This window comes from Pimephales promelas, chromosome 2 (assembly GCF_988280905.1).
Source record: "Pimephales promelas chromosome 2, fPimPro1.hap1.1, whole genome shotgun sequence".
Classification (NCBI taxonomy): domain Eukaryota; kingdom Metazoa; phylum Chordata; class Actinopteri; order Cypriniformes; family Leuciscidae; genus Pimephales; species Pimephales promelas.
Genome location: NC_142770.1, coordinates 22,669,461 through 22,690,307, shown reverse-complemented (window position 1 = coordinate 22,690,307; position 20,847 = coordinate 22,669,461). Strand labels below are relative to the sequence as shown.

Sequence of the window (20,847 nt, the reverse complement as noted above, 5' to 3'; positions counted from 1 at the left end):
AATTTCAAAACACAAGTGAATTCAAACTCACCTCACAAGCAGAGTCATTCGGCGCAGCTCTGGATGCGTGACACTCTGATCTCGGTTCAGTCCCTGTACAAGGGAACACGCAAGATTCAGTGCTTGGCTTTCCTCGTATCATAAAACAAGTTTACAGTTTATGTCAAGTTTAGGCTTAGAATCAGGGTGAAGTACTTTAACATCAGTGTTTTTCACCTATCATTACCCTATAATTTTAGGGAAAAATTATGGGTAGGGTTAGGTTTAGGGGTAGGGATTGGGTAATGACTCAATTTGGGACAGGAATGTTAATCCAGGATCAATAAAATATGTTGATCCAGGACCATGTATTACTTGGCAAAATCACGGCGACCCTGTAAACCCTCAGCAGGCATGACATGCATTCCCAGAAGTTAACTCAAAACTATAACTGACCACTGGCAGGGTCTGTTGATGACACAGGGGGCGAGCCCTCCTGGGGCTGGACATCAACTTCACCAATCCCTGGTTTCTCTCACTGTGTCAGAGGTCAATGTGGACCTCTGACACAGTGCACCTAAAAAAAAAAACCCCAGCAAAATGCAAAGATGAACAGGCATCAACTGGTACAGTGTCCATTTCACCTAAGAGGGACACCCTCAATCAAACCCTCAATCAAACCTCTAAGTTTATGACACTCAAAATGATGTAGACAGGGAAACAAAATGTTAAATAATGACCATCTTTACAGACAAAGATATTCAGACTGTATCTGCAGAAATATGTCCCTTAAGAAAATACATCAATTCTAAACATTCAGACATCCCGCAATAAACAGCTGAATTCAAACTAACCTCATGCTCAGGGCTGTCTGGTGTGGGACTGAATGTCTGACACTCTGCTCTCAATTCAGTGTCTGTTGAAGAGAACACAGGACATGAAGGCACAGTGCTTTACGGGACCCCAGTATTTCCCAGGCATTGCTTATTCAAGAGGGACTCACTTCTGACTAAATCTGTAGAGAAAACATTGGGTTCCAAGTCATGGGTGTGGTCACCAAGCACTGCAACGGAGTGTTGGCCAGAAGAGAAGCTCGCACCGCTAAGCTGTGTCTAAACAAGTTAAACAGAAAATGCACATGTGAACTTGGACATCACCTACACAACTGTGTTATTGTATAGTTGACCTGACTAAGACAGAGTAACAATTTAAAATGTTCTGACCCTTGAATATGATTGGCTGGATCACACTGGATCCTTTTGGAAAATTTTCATAACGTCACATCTCTGGCTGCATTTTTCCTTTGTTAGTTCAACAAAGTTACGCTGTCTGCATTTGTGAATTACTTGCCTACAATTCAGCTACAGAAAATATATTTTGCGGAAGAACTGTTACTTACGAATAATTAATTACGTTTTGTTGTGCCCTCTGTAGAGAATCGAGGCGAATCAAACACAACTTTATCAAATTAATCTCTCATGGGATTAATTCACAGGGCTTCAACACTCCAAAAGTTCTAGAGCCCACATTCCAGAGTCACGGAACGGCGCCGAGGGTTTGCTTTGGGGGGACAATAACCCCCCCCCCCCCCCCCCCCCCCCCCCTCCGAAGACTTTTATGGTCCTGCAGATAGCAACAGAATGCCACAGGAAGAAACGTGTCAATATGTTAATGGTTTTACTAAGACAAATCGGCTCCAAAATGGTGGAACGAGAGGCTCACAACCAAGACCCCTTTGATCCCCTGACAGAGATGTTCCACAGAACACATCTCCTCGTCCCCCTTACGAGTTGAACTCGCAGTAACCTTGCGGTTGAGATCGGAGATCTCACACATAAAATCATATAAACTCACCACAGAACAATTCTTGGACCTATAACCAATCATAATTGTTGTTGTTCCTACACTTCATGTGTTATTATGCTTAGATCACATAATAACCATCTAATTGTTGTTAACTATTAACTCTTGTAATTGTTATACAACCATTAGAAGTGTGAATGCCTCGTTTGCTCTTAAACGAACCGTATTCTCGTAATTCAAAAGATGGCTTGATTGAAATCTGCGTAAAAGGTTTTGTTTTATGATTATAATTATCATAAGGTTAAAACGATGGTCTTTTGTCTCTGCTAAGTGCTGGAGACCAGCTCACAGACCATGCATAAATTATGATAAAGAAAGAAGTAGATCCACCTCCTGAGATCATGCCATTACCCATTGGCCTGAAGTTTCTTGGAGGTTGGACTAGACTTTAAGTTAAAGATCCGAACAAAGGACCTCATGATCAGATTTTTGAAGATTTTTACAGATTTTTAAGATTTTTGTCCGATTTTTGTTCAGTTCGTTCAGTTCTGTAACTGTTAAGTTAGTGCCTCTCTCTAAAACCAGCAAGAGAGTGTTCTGTTCGTGCTTATCTCTGAAACAAAGAACATGTCCGCATGCTTCTACATCGACTAGACCAAATTCGACCCGCAGACGAATAACCCATCAAGATCAGGGTTACAATTCAGCTCAGTCAAGCCATCCGACTCGTCTTACTTTCATTTCTTTCCTTTATTTCCTTTTTGTAAAAGTCTCGTTTCAAAGTTAAGTTTGCTGCAAAGCTTCGTTTTGAACGGCTCTCCGCAACGCGCTTCGAAATCGTAAAGACTTTTCATTCGGCTGCTAGTCACACGTGACCGGCAAACTCAGAAACTTCCATCCCTGCACTTCAAAGACAACAAACCACGCAACGGACCCGGCCGGGAAACCCCCCTTCGATGCGACGCAGACAAAGGGAATTCCCTCAGCCACTACAAAGCGCAAGTACTCCAGGCTCTAACTGAACTGGTGCTTTAATGTTAATTGAATAACCTCTCTAAGAAATGAAGGTTCAAATTAATGCTTGGTGGTCCCTTCAGGTTATGTCTTACGTGCATATAGAAAGTTGAAACTTTCTCTCACTCTTTCCAACTCACTCTTTCCCTTTCGCGACTGTATGAATGTGTGTGTGTGTGTGTGCGTGATTATGTTTAGTTGTGTTTAGAATAGCTAATAAAGTCTTCCATATATTTGAAAAGATAAATCTTCTTGTGTCGTGTTTGCACATTTAATGTCTTGTACTGTTCGATCTAAAGTTACCTTGCTAAGACATAGTGTTTCACTATAGATTTGGTTATAATTACGGCCCGTTCAAATGAATTCTAAGCGAGTCATTTGCTCGTTTCAGTGATTCGGTTCCATAGATTCATTGCAAATCAATGAATCATTTCCCTTTGAGCTAAATTGGCCTTCGGCCCCCTTAAATACATTTTATGTATATTATTAAATGTTGCATTTGCTACATCTCATTCAATAAAACTATAGCAGGTGTGTGTGGTGATGCTTTGTGTTGTGACATTTCCTTAGCCATTGTAAAACAATGGGACATGTTGCTTTAACAGACACTGTATTCAGCCTTACCTCAGAAGCAGAACAGCCTGATGTCATATTGCAGGACTGGAGTTCTGGTCTCTCTCTGGTCTCTGCAGAATACAGAAAAGAATATGAGCAAGGCCAGGGAGAGTGGGGTTGTGGGTCACTCTAGAAGCAACCACTGGTTCACATCCTTTATAGACACAATAAGTTTATATGCCCACCATAACTACTGTAAAACCATCTCAGTTAACATGGCAATATGGGGCATAAAAGTTTCTTACTCATCTACAGTACACCATTGACAACTAGATAAAACATTAAGTCAAAAAGTCACTGACCTTCAATAAAGACTGTGGATGACATGTCTTGGACACTGGCTTTAGTAGACTCTTGGAAAGAAATGCTTGTAACAGTAGGGGGAATCTAAAAACATACAGGACAACATACACAGATAAGCTTGGTGGCATCAGCTGGGAGAGTCATGCAAAGTTGAGATTAACCTGACAAGGTTGACTGAGAACTGGATTGAATACTACAAAGCAGTGATTTCTGTTTTGTTTTTGTTTTTTTGGTTCAAAATGTCACTAATAAGTAGGGTTGGGAACCGAGAACCGGTTCTTTTCCAGAACCGGTTGTGTTTTTAAAAAAATACCGGAACCGTGCAAAATTCCTAAGTTTCGGTTCCGAAAACGGTTCTGATGCCGATGCGATATCATCATGTGGGCGAAGTGCTGGGAGTAGAAGACGCCGTCTTATTCCTAAATGACAAAAACTTCACCACTGAAGTTGCGATTTGCTCTCACACGCGCTGCATTTGTCACACACAGACACACGCACGCTGCGCGCGCCGACCGCCGAGTCACTCTCTAGCCTACATTCAAATCTGTTTGCGCTGAGAGAGAGAGAGAGAGAGCAGTTGTCGATATGAAACTGCTTTACAATCACACAGTCTCAATATTTATTTGTTTCACATATTCAAATGATTTCCGTTACAGAATTAGTGAGATTATAGTTTGAGTAAACATTGACGGTTATACTGCTCTCCTTGTGCGTTTCCATATGTGTGAACACAATTCAGCAGCAAGCCAAACTCCCTTCAAATAAAGACTGGAGTCAGGGTGCAGTTTTCCAAGAAAAACTCCTGATGTTTACTCCAATATGATTCAAAGAAGAGTGAAACTATCAAAAACAATACACAAATAAAGTGCTTTTAGAAACAGAATACAAAATATATACACAATATTAAGGTTAACAGAGCAGAGTTACCGGTTGAGCAATTGGTGTATAAAACAACACTTAATTATTATCAATATAGCATAGAAGATGTATAAAATATTCTCAATTTACACATTTAACAATGATTACTTACTGACAATGCTTTCGAAGGCATAAACATTAAAGAAAACTGGAGCAGCAGTCACATGGAGCTTAATGCTTGAGAGAGTTAAGCGAAACTGAAACTAAAATGGCTGCTCCCTGCTCAGTCAGGTAATTTTTCAAAATTAGAGTCCCAAATAAAAAACCTAAAATGCTTAGTCCAATTAACATAACACTCTCCGCATGACATCTATAAAGATGTCATCTATAATTATCTGTTTAAAGGTGTTTTTCTTATTTTCTAAGCAGGAGAATGATTTCAGATATAGGCCTCAAGAAAGTTTTGCTGGACCCTCCTTTAGTTACTTTAAGTTCAACTTTTCGAACCTTGCCATCTTGACCAGGGAAAACACTTGTGACGAGTGCCATAGGCCATTCATTTCGGGCTACTTGATTGTCCTTAAGTAGTACTATGTCGCCCTCCTGGATGTTTGGGTATGGATCCTGCCATTTGTGACGAACTTGCAGTGTTTGCAGATATTCCTGTTTCCAGCGACACCAGAATTGGTTGGCTAGGCTCTGTACTTGCCGCCATTGGCGTTTGTAGATGTCCTTTTCGGAGAAGTTTCCTGCTGGAGGTGGAGAACCTGCCTTTTGTGTTAGGAGCATTGCAGGGGTAAGTATCAAGGGTGAGTCTGCGTCCATAGAAACAGGTACTAGAGGTCTACTGTTAATAATGGCCGTCACTTCTGCCATAAGTGTACAAAGCACTTCATCAGAGAGGTTGGAGTGTCCTTCCCGCATCAGCATTGAGTCAAGAATTCTACGAGCGAGACCAATCATACGCTCCCATACGCCTCCCATATGGGAGGAGTGTGGTGGGTTGAAAACCCATGTGCATCCTTCGTCATTGATGTATCTTTGCACCTTGGTTTCCTTAATCACTTTGTGGAATTCAAGCTCGTTGCAAGCGCCAATGAAATTAGTTCCACAGTCAGAATGTAGTTGTTTTGCAGGGCCGCGGATCGCAAAAAACCTGCGAAGGGCATTGATACAACTTGAAGAGTCCATAGACATAATGACTTCAATGTGAACTGCACGGGTGCTCATGCAGGTGAAAAGCACTGCCCAGCGTTTACTGTGAGCTTGACCTCCTCTTGTGCGGCGAGCTACCACTGTCCAAGGGCCAAAGACATCTAAGCCAGTGTAAGTAAACGGTGGTGACACACTTAGTCGTTCTGGTGGCAAGTCTGACATTTTCTGCATCTCTAGTTTACCACGCAGTTTACGACAGGTTACACATGCATGGAGAACACTGCTTATGCATCTCTTGCCTCCAACAAGCCACAATCCAGCAGCACGAACGGCCCCTTCTGTGAATATGCGGCCTTGGTGTTCCACGCGTTCATGGTAGTGCCTTATGAGTAACGTAGAAACGTGATGCTTGCCAGGTAATATGACTGGGTTTTTTTCTGGGTAGCTTAAATCTGCCAGTTTTAATCTGCCTCCGACTCTGAGTAGGCCATCCTCACCTAGGAAAGGATTCAGTTTTGAGAGTGGAACTTTGCTGCTAATGTTTCCTCCCTTAGAGAGTGTTTCAATCTCCTTACTGAATGATTCCTTTTGCACAGAGCGGATTATCACATTCTTGGCTTTTAACAGCTCACTTACATTGTGTGCTTTTGAACAAAGATGCCAACCGCTGCATGTATCGGATTCATTGGTGGATCTAGAAGCTACATGGATGAGCGATGCAATGGCTCTTTGTAAGGATTTCCAAGAGGAGAATCTCTGAAACCTGTCAGAGGTGAGTTGTTTCTCCTTCATTTCTGAGATGCAAGCTGTCACCATTGGCCTGATTTCTGCATCTGAATCTGGGTCCACAAGCGCAAAGTTATCTGACATAATGAAGTCATCTTCATGTGGCTCATGCAGGAATGCCGGACCAGTAAACCAGTTAGATTTGGCAAGCTGAGATGCATGGATTGATCTAGAAGCAATGTCAGCAGGATTGTGCTCTGTGGGTATGTATCGCCACTGCTTTGGTTCTGAAAATTGTCTGATTCTCTGTACCCTGTTGTGGACATAGACGTAGAAACGTTTAGTTTCGTTATAGATGTAGCCAAGTACAATCTTGCTGTCGCAGTAGAAGGTAATAGCATCCGGTTTGATGTCAATCTCTTGAACAATGAGTTCTGCCACCTCCACTGCTAAGACTGCTGCACAAAGCTCTAATCGGGGTATGGTAGGCTGGTTTTTTGGCGTCAGTTTTGCTTTTCCTAAGATGAAGCCAGTGCTGATCTGTCCATCTCCATCTACTGTCCTGAGATATGCTACAGCTCCTATGGCTTTTGTCGACGCATCAGAGAAAACACAGATTTCTTTGTGATTTGCCTTGGAATGAGAGTTGGGTGTGTACGGACGAGGAATGTGAAGGTGTTGCAAGTCTTTCAATGAATGTGTCCATGATTCCCACTCACCGAGTTTCTCTTGTGGCAGTAGTTCATCCCAGTCTGTTCCTTCAATGGATAGCTTTCTGAGTAAAAACCTCCCCTGAATAGTGACAGGAGCCACAAGACCGAGAGGATCAAAGAGACTATTGATTACCGATAGGACACCACGGCGTGTGAATGGTTTGTCGTTGACTGATACTTTGAATGTAAATGTGTCAGTCGCAGTTTCCCAATTAAGACCAAGGCTGCGTTGTGTAGGCATAGTTGTACCATTGAGATCGAGATCTTTGATGTCCTTTGCGTGATCTTCCGTAGGGAATGCTTTGAGTACTTGTAGACTGTTGGATACAAACTTGTGCAGTCGCAGGTTTGATTCCGAGAGGGATGCTTGTGTTCTCTTTAGTAGGTCTATTGCTTCCTCTTCAGTTGGCAAGGAAATTAGTGCATCATCCACATAGAATCCATGTTCCACAAAGTGCCTGGTGTCTTGACCATGTTGCGGCACACCCTTCTCTGCGGCTCGTCTTAGGCAGTAGATTGCAACAGCCGGGGATGGGCTGTTGCCAAACACGTGGACTTTCATCTTGTATTCAACAATGTCCTTGTTAAGGTCATTATCACGGTACCACAGGAAGCGTAGGTAGTCTCTATGATCTTCTCTCACAACAAAACAGTGAAACATATGTTGGATGTCTGCCATCACTGCTACACACTCTTTCCTGAAGCGCATCAAGACACCAATGAGGCTGTTATTAAGGTCTGGTCCGGTGAGGAGCACATCATTGAGAGAGATACCTTCATATCGTGCGCTGGAGTCGAATACCACCCTGATCTGATCGGGTTTTTTGGGATGATAGACTCCGAATAGTGGCAAGTACCAGCATTCATTTCCCTTTGGTAGTGGAGCTGCAAGTTCTGCATGGTCACTGTCAAATAGTTTTTGCATGAAGGTAACAAACTGTTCTTTCATGACTGGCTTCCGTTCTAGGGTACGTCGCAAGGAAGAGAGACGGCTTAGAGCTTGATCTCTGTTGTTTGAAAGAACTGGCCGTGGAGACCTAAAGGGAAGAGGTGCCACCCAACTGTTGGAGTTATCCTGGAAAACGTCTTTCTCCATAATCTTTAGAAATACTTCATCCTCGATGGAGAGTGCAGGCTTATTGTCGTTCTCTGATCTTTTAAATAGAGTCTGACCAAGATTGTCTGTGTTCATGTTCCAGTGGGTTTCGAAGTCATGAGCTGTATGCAAAGCTGTTAAGTTGCTGGTGATCTTTTCTTTAATGTGTACGTGACTTGTACAAGGAATAAACAGTGAGGGTCTTCCATTTTCTAAGATGTTCGTCTTGAAACATGAAACACTGGGCTTGTGCACATCTCCAAGGCATACTTCACCAACCAGCACCCATCCTAAGTCGAGTTTTTGGCCAAAGGGTGTGTTGTGTGGGCCGTTAATTTGCTTCCTCACTTTATGAACTCTAAGTATGTCTCGTCCAAGCAACAGTAGGATGTGGGCTTCAGGGTCCAGAGCTGGGATTTCAGATGCAATATGCCTGAGGTGAGGTTGATGGAGAGCAGCTTCAGGTGTTGGAATTTCATCACGGTTGTTGGGTATTTCGTCACATTCAATTAATGTTGGAAGTGCAAGACTAATTCCACCCTTTGCTGCTTCAATCCGATAACCATTTGCTTTTCTTCCTGAACACTCAATCAACCCAGCACATGTCTTTAGGCTGTAAGGAGATGCTTTGCTCTTAATGTTGAATATGTCGAAAAATCTTGACCTGGCCAGAGATCTGTTGCTCTGATCATCGAGCATAGCATACATTTTTACTGCATTTTCAGGATGCCCTTCAGGAAACACATTGACGAGACATATTTTGGAGCAAGATTTTGTAGAAAGACAATGACAAACTTCAGTGCAAAGGGAGCTCACCTCTTGTGTTATTGGAATTTCTCTTGCATCCTCCCCGCCATGCAATAATGGAGGACTTTGGATTTTGGATGTCCATGAGGGTGGACCAGGATGCAGAGCTGAGTTGTGACTGTCACTGTTGCACTCATCACATTTTAGAATGACTTTGCAATCGCGTGCAACGTGTGATGATGATGAGCAGCACCTGAAACAGATCCCTTGCTCCTTTAGGTATGCTTTTCGCTCATCGATTGTTTTCAATCTGAGAGACTTCGGTTTTGTGTACCAACACTGGCGTCTTGAAGTTAGTGTGTTTTACAGTGGGTCCTTCATACTGTGGTCGGCAACTACTGGAAAAGGCAAAGCTGGGATCGTTACGTGTTTTAGCATGATTGCAAATGAACTGAGTAAAGAACGAGAAAGGAGGATAAGTGACACCAAATTCTTCTTTAAACTTTGAGCCTTGAGAAATCCATTTCTCTTGTAAGGTCTATGGCAGTTTTTCAACAATGGGTCTGATGCCGCGAGCAGTGTCTAAGTAAGCTAAACCTGGTAGATAGCCGTCTTCCTTGGCTGAGAGCAGCTCCATTAAAAGATCTCCGAGCTCTCTTAGTTTGAGGTTGTCTTTACCTGAAATCCTGGGAAAACTATCCAACTTCTTAAACAGTGCACTTTCGATTACTTCAGGTGAGCTGTAACATTCATCAAGCCTGTTCCAGACCATTTTCAAGGCTGTGTCTGGGTTTTCAATATGAACTGCCCTGAGACGTCTCACATATTCTGAAGATTCTTTACCAAGCCACTTTGACAACAAGTCTAGCTCCTCACTGGCTGTAAGACTCAAGTCTTTGATTGTGTTGATAAAAGAGGACCTCCAGGCTCTGTAACTTTCAGGGTGATCATCAAAGCGTGTTAAACCACTGCTCACCAGCTCACGACGTGCAAGATATTTCACTAGATCCATCATGCCTGAAGTTTCAGGGTGTTGTGGGAAATATCCTGATACGCCACTGCACTTAGGCCGTTGCTGCCATTTATTGCTGACTGCTATTTCTTTTGGCTCCTCTTTCACACTTCTTTGGAGTTTTATCTTTTGCAGTTTTGGCACTCTTGGAGGTGAAAATGAAGAATAAGCATCAAGTACGACATACTGGTTATCGTTCACATGCACTATATTTGGCTTAGTTTGAGAGGTTAACTGGTTCTGATCCGTTACTTGGTCTGGTTCAGATTCGCAATCGTGAGACTGATCAATGGCTAAGTCAGCCTGCTCACTGAGATATGTAGCTTGGTCCCTGACATAATCACAAACACGTTTTTCTGTGCTTTGTGCAGATGAAGAGTGACTTTTCATTTCATACAGCACATCATCCTCAAACTCTGCTGCTGCTGCTAAAATATCTGCTTCTGCACTAGCAGCTGCAGCCTCTTTTTCAAGATGCAGGGCTTCCAAGTTAGCTTGTAATCTGGCTGTGTCTACTTTAATTGCAATTTCTCTCTCTGCAAAAGTAACTCGTGCTCGTGCAGCCTCTGCCTTAGCTCTAGCACGTGCTGCAGCAACACCAACTGAAGATCTTGAGGATCTTGAACTTCTTATGGAACTTTTAGAAGATTTGTCAGATGTACTGTTACTTTTAATTTGTATCTTTCTTGATGCGGTCTCTTTTGGATACCTTTCAGCCATGATGATCGCTACTTGCTGCTGTATGGGTCTGCCAAGATGTTCAGCCAGCTGAGTTTATGTCATTTCACTATACTGCTCTCCTTGTGCGTTTCCATATGTGTGAACACAATTCAGCAGCAAGCCAAACTCCCTTCAAATAAAGACTGGAGTCAGGGTGCAGTTTTCCAAGAACAACTCCTGATGTTTACTCCAATATGATTCAAAGAAGAGTGAAACTATCAAAAACAATACACAAATAAAGTGCTTTTAGAAACAGAATACAAAATATATACACAATATTAAGGTTAACAGAGCAGAGTTACCGGTTGAGCAATTGGTGTATAAAACAACACTTAATTATTATCAATATAGCATAGAAGATGTATAAAATATTCTCAATTTACACATTTAACAATGATTACTTACTGACAATGCTTTCGAAGGCATAAACATTAAAGAAAACTGGAGCAGCAGTCACATGGAGCTTAATGCTTGAGAGAGTTGAGCGAAACTGAAACTAAAATGGCTGCTCCCTGCTCAGTCAGGTAATTTTTCAAAATTAGAGTCCCAAATACAAAACCTAAAATGCTTAGTCCAATTAACATAAGAACGGTAGTGGTCAAAACAGATGCAGTCCGTATATTTTTTGTGTTCAGAATTTGCAAAATATATACAATGAGCGAGTACATCATAATGTTTTTTTTTCAAACCGTGTTTTTGTCTTATCTTGAATCACTACGTAAAGCCTGTAATAAGCGTTAATACTCGGACTTCTTGTTTAGACTGGCCGGCGGATCACAGCTGCTGCGGAGTAGCCCAATGCCTGCGTGACTCGTCATGGACATTAACAGAGAGAAGTAGCTCCGGCAACAATGTTCTTCCGCAAGACGCATGCAGTTCTGTTTATTAACTGCTAGAGCGCCGATTTATCCAGTAATGAAATAAGTAAAGTCTTTATAAATCAATCATTCAAACCGTTTTAAAAAATAATCTGTTCTACACACATATGTGTGTTAAAGCATATTCTACTCCTTCTGAGAGGGTATTCTTCACTGTTGGAGATACAATAAAGGAGAGGTCTAAATTATTATAGAGAATGCAGAATTTTTTAATTTCCTTTATATATATATATATATATATATATATATTTTTTTTGTTACAAAGATTGCTTAATAATATTTTGAGTTTGTTTACATTACCAGTCTGTTAAACTAATTTGTCAAGTACTATAAGAAATAAACACAAAAAGGATTGTGGATTTTTCTCTTACTAATATTTTTAATTGAATGGGAACCGGAACCGGAATCGTTTGGCGGAACCGGAATCGGAACCGGAACCGGAAAATTTCTCACGATTCCCAACCCTACTAATAAGCGATAGGTATTGTGTAATCTCTGTGGCATCATGAAACTGACTCAGCATAACACAGTAGCTTTTAAGACAGATGATTGCATTGTTATCAAGATGTCAAAATATAGGCTTTAAACAATGACACCAATTCATAGGGGGAAAAAAAAGAAGACAAGTGACCCACCTCTTTACGCCAGGGCCAATCTTTCCCACCATAGTCATAAGTGATTTCAGTTCCTGCCGTAATTTCCTTCAGAGCAAAAAGGCAGAGATGTGGCTTCCCTTCTACTTCGATCAACTTCATTCTGCAATTCGGTGCCTTGAATTCATCGTTTGCTAAACGCCCAAAAGAACCGTCCTCAAGAGCTCCGTCAATACTGAAAATATACAAACATCATGTACTAAACAGACGTTTATAGTGAAACACTTTTGAATTCAGATGCATTTTTTCTTGATAAAACGATATCAACAGTTTGATAAAGTTTATGCACCAAAAGCAGAAAGAAACTCACTTGAACCATAGTCTGGTAATACCAAACTCTGCGACTTCGCTTTGCTTCGTATAGACAGAGTCTGGCATGGCACAATTACAAAGTTTTCTTTCTCGCTGGGGCGCTACTGAGAGATGTCGATGTACAGAAGCGAAATGAAATTGAGCGGAAGTACAAGTCTGACGTAGTCGGGCTACTTGAATCGCGCACCACACGGAGCATTTATCCGCTCAGCTCAAAGTCCGAGCAGCAGCGCGGCGTGAGCTCGCCAGAGCAGGCGCATTTACTCTCATGAGAAGCGCTTGACTTCAGTGAAGAACACTAATGTCTCAGTGATTTAAATCAGTTTAAAGGCAGATGAAACAACGCTGACGAACAGTGTTGGGAGTAACGGCGTTTGAGTATAACGGCGTTACTAACGGCGTTATTTTTTCAGTAACGGGGTAATCCAATTAATTATTTTTCCCATTTTTGCAACGCCGTTATCGTTACTGAGAACGTAAAGTGGCGCGTTACTACAATTTGGTTGAATGAAGCGCGAGATGTCAGTGTTTGATGCACATCAGCTGCCTGGAGAGAGCAAGGGGTGGGGGGATGATGACACCGTTGCAAATGCGATGATAGGGACTTTAAGCAAAAGCCTCTGGTGGAACGGCAACGGCACTCTGGCGTTCTATTGCGCATGCGCGACATTAACTGCCACTTCTTGACGTTCTACTGTAACCGTCTACTACGGGAGAACAGCTGATTTGCCGTAGTCGTTACTACGTGACCGATTAAGACAGTTAATGTTATGTTTTAGGTTATGTGGCATTGAAATCGTTTCTGTACATCATTAAGTGCTAAAATCAACCCTTCTCTTTCTTTTTAAAACCACTTTCTTTTTGTATTTTGTCTGATGATTAAATTATTCCCTATGCCGTCCTCTTTACTGTTGCTTAGTGATTTTTGCGCTCTTTAGCTACGGCAGTTAACTGTTTATTTCCGGCTGCCGTCGCCGTTCTATCAGCAGCTGTTGCTTAAAGTCCCTAATGATTGGCTGGGTGGGCGGATGCGCTACTCGCGTGCTGTCTCACTGCACGCTCTGACTACCGCTAAACACAAGACAGCGACAATGGCGATGACGAGCCAGGGAAATTCAAAGGTAGCGTTCTCGAACTGGAAGTACCGGCACTATTTCTCGCTTATTGAAATTAAATGCAAGAATGTTTATGTAAAATGCACGCTATGCCCAGGAAAAAAGACTTTATCCACATCTGCCTCAAGCAACTCAAATCTTATGAAGCACCTCACATCAATACGTGCTAACACGACACTTGTTGCTGCTGCCAACCCAAGCCCAAATGCAGCTAGCGTGAGCTCCAGCAGCGAAGGAGACGGAGCCACTCTGTTAAAGCAAGCAACACTCGATTTTTCGGGTCAGCAACAGATGACCAAGCCAGAGCTGAACACATTGATTGCAAGGTATGTTGTTGAAAACATGCTACCCCTGTCCACTGTGGAGTCTGAGTCATTCAGAGCTATCCTTGCTAAAAGGCCAATACGAGGAGGAGGAAGGGGGGTTGCCCCATGCCGCAACACTTTTGCTAAATTCATAGACGGTGAATATGAAAATATGAATATTGAGCTCAAAAAGTCATTTGAGGAACTCGAGTACATTTCAACTACAGCAGACATCTGGACTGCCCACAATAAAAGTTACATGGGTGTGACAGCACATTGGATCAATCCAAATAACATGGAAAGAGAGAAAGCAGCTCTTGCCTGCAGACGGTTTAAGGGGAATCATACTCATGACGCTATTGCAGTTGAGCTTGACAATATACACTCAACATATGGGATAACACATAAAATCACAGCAACAGTGACTGATAATGGCTCTAATTTTGTTAAAGCATTTAAGAGGTACCAGCCACTTGAGGAGAGTGATTCTGAAGAAGATGATGAAGATGAGGTGACATTTACAGACATTAATGATGCTCTACAAGCAACTGATGATAATGATGGTGATGTTGTGATCACTTTGCCCCCTCACAAGAGATGTGCATCACACACACTTAACCTGATTTCATGCACAGATGTTGACAAGTGGCTGCTGTCAAAACCTGCTACAAAGGCTGTTTACAGAAGTGCTACTGCCAAATGTTCTGCCCTATGGAACAAGACTAGTCGATCAACTTTGGCTACTGAAACAGTTGATGAGGTGGTGTCAAAAAAAGCTGCTTGTACCTTGTACAACACGATGGAATTCCTTCTATGATGCCCTGGCTCGAATTTGTGAAATATCCATGGTAGACCTTAACACCATCTCCTCCAAATTAGGACTGACAGCGATAACAGAAAGGGAACACCTGTTTTTAAAGGAGTACTGCACTGCGATGAAGCCCCTTACAGTTGCCCTAGATATACTTCAGGGAGAAGACAACTGTTTTTATGGTACACTCCTGCCAACGATTGAGACATTAATGCTGAAGACAGAAGCCCTTAAAAGTGGCCTGCAAATACTGAGGGACCTTCCTGACGCCATAGTCACAGTAAGAACTTGAATTGAATATTTTATTTTTTATTAAGTGACGTTGTATGATAATACATACTACTACTACTACTAATAATAATAACAACAACACTGATTTGTGTTTTGGATACATTTAATGCGATTATTCTTATAATTTCAGGCTATCAAAACCAGATTTGCTGATGTCCTGGGAAATGAAGAGGCTACACTTGCTGCTGTAACTCTTCCAAAATTCAAACTTCGCTGGCTGCGGTCACGGGAGTTAAAGGATAAGGCTGAGGCAAGTTTGCTGACAGAGTGCCGTAAGATTATCTTCGAAGAACCACCACAGCCAGGTACCACCAGCACATCTTCACATCACACAGATTCAGCCAAAGAGAACGATTTCTTTTCCTTTGAGGAGGATGAGGAGGACACCTCCTCTTCAGCAGAAAACCAGGTGGCAGATTATATTAGATCTTCAGCACAAAACTTTAACTCTCTGTGTGGATTTTCTCTTATCGAGAAAATTTCACTACGTTACAATGCTGCTACTCCATCTAGTGCACCTGTTGAGAGACTGTTCAGCCTGGGCAAGCTTGTCTTCTCTCCAAAGAGGAACAGACTGTCAGACAAAAGATTTGAAAAGCTTCTCCTCCTACGTTACAACCACTGGTTTAGTCGTTAGATGAGAGGAGTATTTTAGTAGATTAATGTTGTTAATTTTCACTGAGAACGAACAACATGTTAATCTCCTTGAATCTCCTGCAATAATATACAGGTACAGAGATTTGCACTACTTAATGGCCAGATCTTCCTTTGTTTCTTTTTACCCAAGTTTACATTTGTGTGCTTAGTTTTGCATTTGATTGCAAAGTGTGTGAATAACTGAATATTATTTATTTTAAATATTTAACTTTTATTACTTCACTAACTATTTAAGAGTTGGATAGTGCTCGGTTTATTGTGCCGTAGTATTATACAGATACAGATAATTGCACTAATTAAAGGCCAGATTTTCCTTTGTTTCTTATTACTCAAGGCTGCTGTCAAAGCAGCAGTGTGTGTCTTAGTTTTGCACTTGAATGAAAACTGTGTGAACATTTAATTTTGTTAGTGTACTCAATATTTAAGAGTTAGATAGTGTTATGTTTATTGTGCAGTAGGCCTAGTATACAGTTACAGAGATTTGCACTACCTAATGGCCAGATTTTCCTTTGTTTCTTTTTACCCAAGTTTACATTTGTGTTTCTTAATTTTGCACTTGAATTTGACTTTCAATATTTATTTTTTATGCTTTTATTTCAATGCATATCATTCAAATAAATACCAAATGTTCTAAAATACTGTAGATAGTGTTCTTATTCTTCAATCAGTTAATATAAACATCTTTAATGTTAAATATGTTATAGAACTTAATAGCGTTATAGAACATAAATAACATCAGTTACTTTGCTGAGCAACTAATTACTTTTACAATGTGGTAACTGAGTTACTAACTTAATTACTTTTTGGGAGAAGTAATTTGTAACTGTAACTAATTACTTTTTTAAAGTAAGATGACCAACACTGCTGACGAACAGGAGAAACACTGTGCGCAACGGTACAGTCAGAATCTAAATTGATACTGAATCCATTTTTCATGGATTTACTGTAATGTTAGCCTAGTAATATTAACTGAAATGAGGTATATACTGAATTGTATTATATTATTAATGTAGAAAATGTATTAAATGACTAATAAAAATATAATTAGTATTTAATAATGTATTTAGCAGGCATGTGATTGGCTAAGGACAAAAAAGCAGGAAAATATAGCGAGCCACCCCCCCAGGATCAATATATATCCCAATATCTTTTCCGCAAAGTGAGAGCAATTATTCAATCAAAGTCAAATATAGTCTTCACTGTATAGATGACACATTGATTCTTATTAAAGCTACTATTACAGTTCTCAAGAGCAGTGAGTGATTTCCTCTGTGTTTTGTTGTTTAATTAACATTAATAGTTCTCCCAAAAATTGTAATTGTCATCATTTACTCTCAAGTTGTTTAAAACCTAAATAAGTTTCTTTCTTCTGTTTAAGTTATTTGGAAGAATGTGGGTAACAAAACAGTTGATGTACCCCAGTGATTTCCATACTAAAATTTTCCCTATGGAAGTCAATGGGGACCAGCAACTGTCTGGTTACCCACATCTTCTTTTTTGTTCAGCACAAGAAATAAATTAATACAGGTTTGGAACAACATTACAGTGAATAAATAATAACAGAATTTTTATTTTGGGGTCAACTATCCCTTTAAGAACAAGCGGCTGCATTTTTATTATTAGGGCTACTGTCACTTTAAGACCTGTACGCGACACGTCTAATATACACGGAGCATTTGACAAGCAGATTTCTCTCAATTTTCTCGGTTTGCTTTCAGTTGGCCTCCCCGGAGAAAATTTTGATTTCTCTGACCAAATTATGTGCCATTTAAGACTTTTGAAGGACAAAAAAAGGATAATAAATAGCTTTAAAACCATGTCAGTGGGCATTCGATTATTTTGTCAATAGCCTGCTCTCTTCTCATCTACATCTTTATTTTTCTCAGTCTCCTTATCCTGCCCTATTTCTTCCCCTCCTAAACTCCTAAACCCCCTGAACTTTGACTGATAGTCTTTCATTTGCATCTGTCAGTGAAGTAAATAATTGATAATTATATGTTTCATGAATCATTATCTTAAACAAGTTAATTTACTCAAGGCTACCAGGTCTGTATTGCCACCTAATACAAGCTTTGGAATTTAAAAATGTAATTTTAAATAATACAAATTATTTGGTGGAATTGGCAGACGTTCCCTCATGCGCTGTGCAAACCCGTGAAAACATTCTCAGGATTCTATGCAGCATTAAATGCACGCAGGTGATTTTTGAATATTAATGAACGAATATTAATGTCGATATACAATGGTTTGTTAAAACTTATCCTGCTATTGATCTCTTTGTAAGACCCTAGAACAGCGGCTATAGGGAAAACAAATGTCAGGCGAAATATTTCGGACCTAAAACTAACTTTACCGCGCTCAACCACCGCAAGTGCATTTCAAGCATTTGTAAAGCCTTGTGTATAACTAGACGCGTCCGCACGAGCGCGGGGCTCCGCGCGCACCTCTCCAAACGGACGAGGCGTTTATAGCTACTTTATATAGTTTATACTTTATGCTGTTATACTTTATACAGTTTATACTTTATATAGTTTATACTTTGTGTTTATCGCTCGCGTTCAGCGGGGAGGAAGGGAAGTTGGTCCATATCGGGAGAGATTCGTTGAGATTAATTAATCTATTTATTTATTTATTTATCTGAGGTGCCGGAACGCAGTTCCGGACCACTTTAACCCCTGGACATAACCAAACGTTCTTATGTAAACCTTGTGTATATTTGAGAGTATTAGCGAAATAATACTACTCGAAAGATAACTTAGTCCAGCAACCAGGCGCTGTTACAAGCTTTAGTGCATGTGCGCATTAGCAGTGAATGACATGTTTAACCGGCAAGGCTTTAAAGCAGATGCAAATTAACTTTTGTGAACTCGCTGAACTGATGTAGCCGTTCCTCAGCGAGTATCTGTCGCGTTGTACACTAATGCTGTTGAGACGGAGGTGTCAGGACTGCAACTGACAGAATGCACGATAGCTGCAGTCTGCAGCTTGCTTGGAGCAAGGATCATAGCGCAAATTTGAAATATATCGATATATCGCCCAGCCCTGGTGACCTAACTGTGATGTTCTTGTCAACTGACAATACCAGCGCGAGAGCGACTTAGATACGAAATTGAGCAGGTGAACAAGCTGAACCAAATAGACATTCTTTGGCTGAACGCAAATACGTCCTTGTTGATACTTTGAAAGGAACTTTCTGTACGCACGTCAGCCAGTTGTGGGTTATGTCCTCATATTCTCTCCTTTTCACTCCGGCTGCCGACATCCGACACCCCCCACCCCCCGTTTTTTTTTTTTTTACAGATCTGCATGATTCACGTGGGTCACATTTTCAGGTCGGAAAATCCGGAATTCCGGATTAATCCGGAAAAATCACATCCCTGATTTAGGCTACTGTTTTTCATACAAATACCATAGAAACCATAAAGTTACAATTTGCCATGATAGTGAGGTGCTAAGTTATAGGCTATGCCTGGCTTTATCTGTGGTTATCATGATCTAAGCGCATGATACTGGATGACCAATGGTTAATTTTAATAAAAATCAAACAGTCAGAATATTACATTTTACCAAATAAAAATATGGTCATATATATATATATATATATATATATATATATATATATATATATCTTACAGATGTTACTGTTTTTGTTAATAAACATTAATTTAACATAGTAGTATTAGCTTGAGTTAGGATGCAGATTTACTGTCAACTCACTGTCAAATATGCTTTTCGAGACAAAACATGCAACAGCACTGCAAACTGAGCAAAAATGACAAATATTTGAATGTTCAAACATGAATGTTGAATGTTCTACATGGGGTGTGACCGGTTAATAAACGGAGGTCTGAAATCTCTGCCGCTTTACCAATCAGAGTAACACGGTTGACCGCTGACACAGAGTAAAGCCTTGTATATACTCGACGCGTCCGCACGAGCATGAAGGTGCGCGCGGCAAAAATAGCGCGTTCGGTGCGCAAGAACGGCAAGACCCCATTTCGCTAGGTGGTGTGCACGCCTTTTTTTGTAACATCGCGTGGCGCCGTGTCCGAGGACGACCGACTTCAAACCGAATCTGCCCGAGCATGTAGCTACGTCTCACCGCACCGGCACGCAGTTTGCGCGTCTAAATTACAAAGTTTTTAATTCATTTAATGGAAAGCACATTCACATCAAGTTGTCTTGCTGTTAATTTTAAATAAACGTAGAGCAAGTAGCTAATCAGTGTCCGTTCGTTCAGTTGTCCTATAACAGACGAACGTCGCAACGCATAAGCCCTACTTCAGAAATCCTGACTTCACAATAGAAATCTAAACAAATTAGTCATTCTGAACCTACCACCATGTCTTCCTCTTCCATTTAAACTCAAACATGAAGGTCGAACACGCATTGTGGTACAGTTTACGTCTATGTTCAGCTTCAGCTGCATCAATGAGCTCCGCTCTGTACTCCACCACAAAGTCTCCTTGATTGAAAACATCTAAAGTGAAGATACCACGACCTGCAAACACAACCTTATTAATGTTTGTAAAATTAATAGTCATAAACTGATAACAATTATAACATCAATTCAAGAACCAGTGACGTGTAACCCCTCAGGCTAGCCTACAGTGTGTCAAAGTCACTTACCTTTAACTGGATTAATATATTTAATTTCTAACATTGAACTCTTGTCTCTTCCAGCAAGGATGTGATTAGTGGCATCCTGAAGGGGAGTAGTTCTCCGTGGCATGACTGAATTTGCTAAGGAAATTAAGATCAAAAATGTTAACACCACATCTTCTCACATCTCAACACTACTTTTAATCTCACTACATGGATATTTAAACAGTTTCAATTGAGCTATGCTTTCATAACATTCACATAAAATTTCCCTGCTGTCAGTATATCAATACCTTTTAAGTTCAGTGAGGAGATAGACACCGACAGACAGATGAACAAAAGGGTCTAATTTCAATGCCTTAAAACATTAGCCCTCGGTTTCACAGACAAGGCTTAAGCTAGTCCCAGACTAACATGCATGACTGAGCTGTTTTAACTCAAAAAAACTTGCATTGACAGATCTTAAAATACAGTATGTCAGT

At 40.8% G+C, this 20,847-nt stretch overlaps 4 protein-coding genes across 4 annotated transcripts in view; 1 reads left to right on the top strand and 3 right to left on the bottom strand.

Moving 5' to 3' along the window:
- The window catches only part of LOC148995858 (uncharacterized), a 12,976-nt gene extending 12,477 nt beyond the window's left edge, over window positions 1-499 (bottom strand). The window contains exons 1-2 of the mRNA XM_089117977.1: window positions 436-499; window positions 32-93 (exon numbers count right to left, since the gene is read on the bottom strand). The gene's annotated coding sequence lies outside the window, so the exon portion shown is untranslated. The remainder of the gene's footprint in view (window positions 1-31; window positions 94-435) is intronic.
- LOC148995856 (uncharacterized) overlaps window positions 1-20,847 on the bottom strand; it is a 22,236-nt gene extending 1,389 nt beyond the window's left edge. Inside the window, exons 1-8 of the mRNA XM_089119157.1 lie at window positions 20,393-20,847; window positions 20,102-20,264; window positions 12,255-12,447; window positions 3,714-3,798; window positions 3,421-3,482; window positions 983-1,091; window positions 834-895; window positions 32-93 (exon numbers count right to left, since the gene is read on the bottom strand). Of these exons, the coding sequence (XP_088975283.1) occupies window positions 32-93; window positions 834-895; window positions 983-1,091; window positions 3,421-3,482; window positions 3,714-3,798; window positions 12,255-12,447; window positions 20,102-20,264; window positions 20,393-20,495 (839 nt within the window). The 5' untranslated portion in view covers window positions 20,496-20,847. The remainder of the gene's footprint in view (window positions 1-31; window positions 94-833; window positions 896-982; window positions 1,092-3,420; window positions 3,483-3,713; window positions 3,799-12,254; window positions 12,448-20,101; window positions 20,265-20,392) is intronic.
- On the bottom strand, window positions 4,495-8,972 carry LOC120472313 (uncharacterized). Its single transcript, XM_089117975.1, has 2 exons — window positions 4,745-8,972; window positions 4,495-4,554 (listed from the first exon to the last, which is right to left on the bottom strand). Exon 1 carries the CDS (start codon window positions 8,968-8,970, stop codon window positions 4,987-4,989), a length of 3,984 nt encoding a protein of 1,327 aa, XP_088974101.1. The 5' UTR covers window positions 8,971-8,972; the 3' UTR covers window positions 4,495-4,554; window positions 4,745-4,986.
- LOC148995857 (uncharacterized) lies at window positions 14,764-15,747 on the top strand. Its single transcript, XM_089117992.1, has 2 exons — window positions 14,764-15,095; window positions 15,237-15,747. Exons 1-2 carry the CDS (start codon window positions 14,850-14,852, stop codon window positions 15,741-15,743), a joined length of 753 nt encoding a protein of 250 aa, XP_088974118.1. The 5' UTR covers window positions 14,764-14,849; the 3' UTR covers window positions 15,744-15,747.

Coding starts and splice junctions, on each gene's coding strand:
- LOC120472313 (XM_089117975.1), bottom strand. CDS start 8,970: ATGTATGCTATGCTCGATGATCAGAGCAACAGATCTCTGGCCAGGTCA.
- LOC148995857 (XM_089117992.1), top strand. CDS start 14,850: ATGGTAGACCTTAACACCATCTCCTCCAAATTAGGACTGACAGCGATA. Junction 15,096..15,236: donor TTCCTGACGCCATAGTCACA/GTAAGAACTTGA, acceptor TTATAATTTCAG/GCTATCAAAACCAGATTTGC.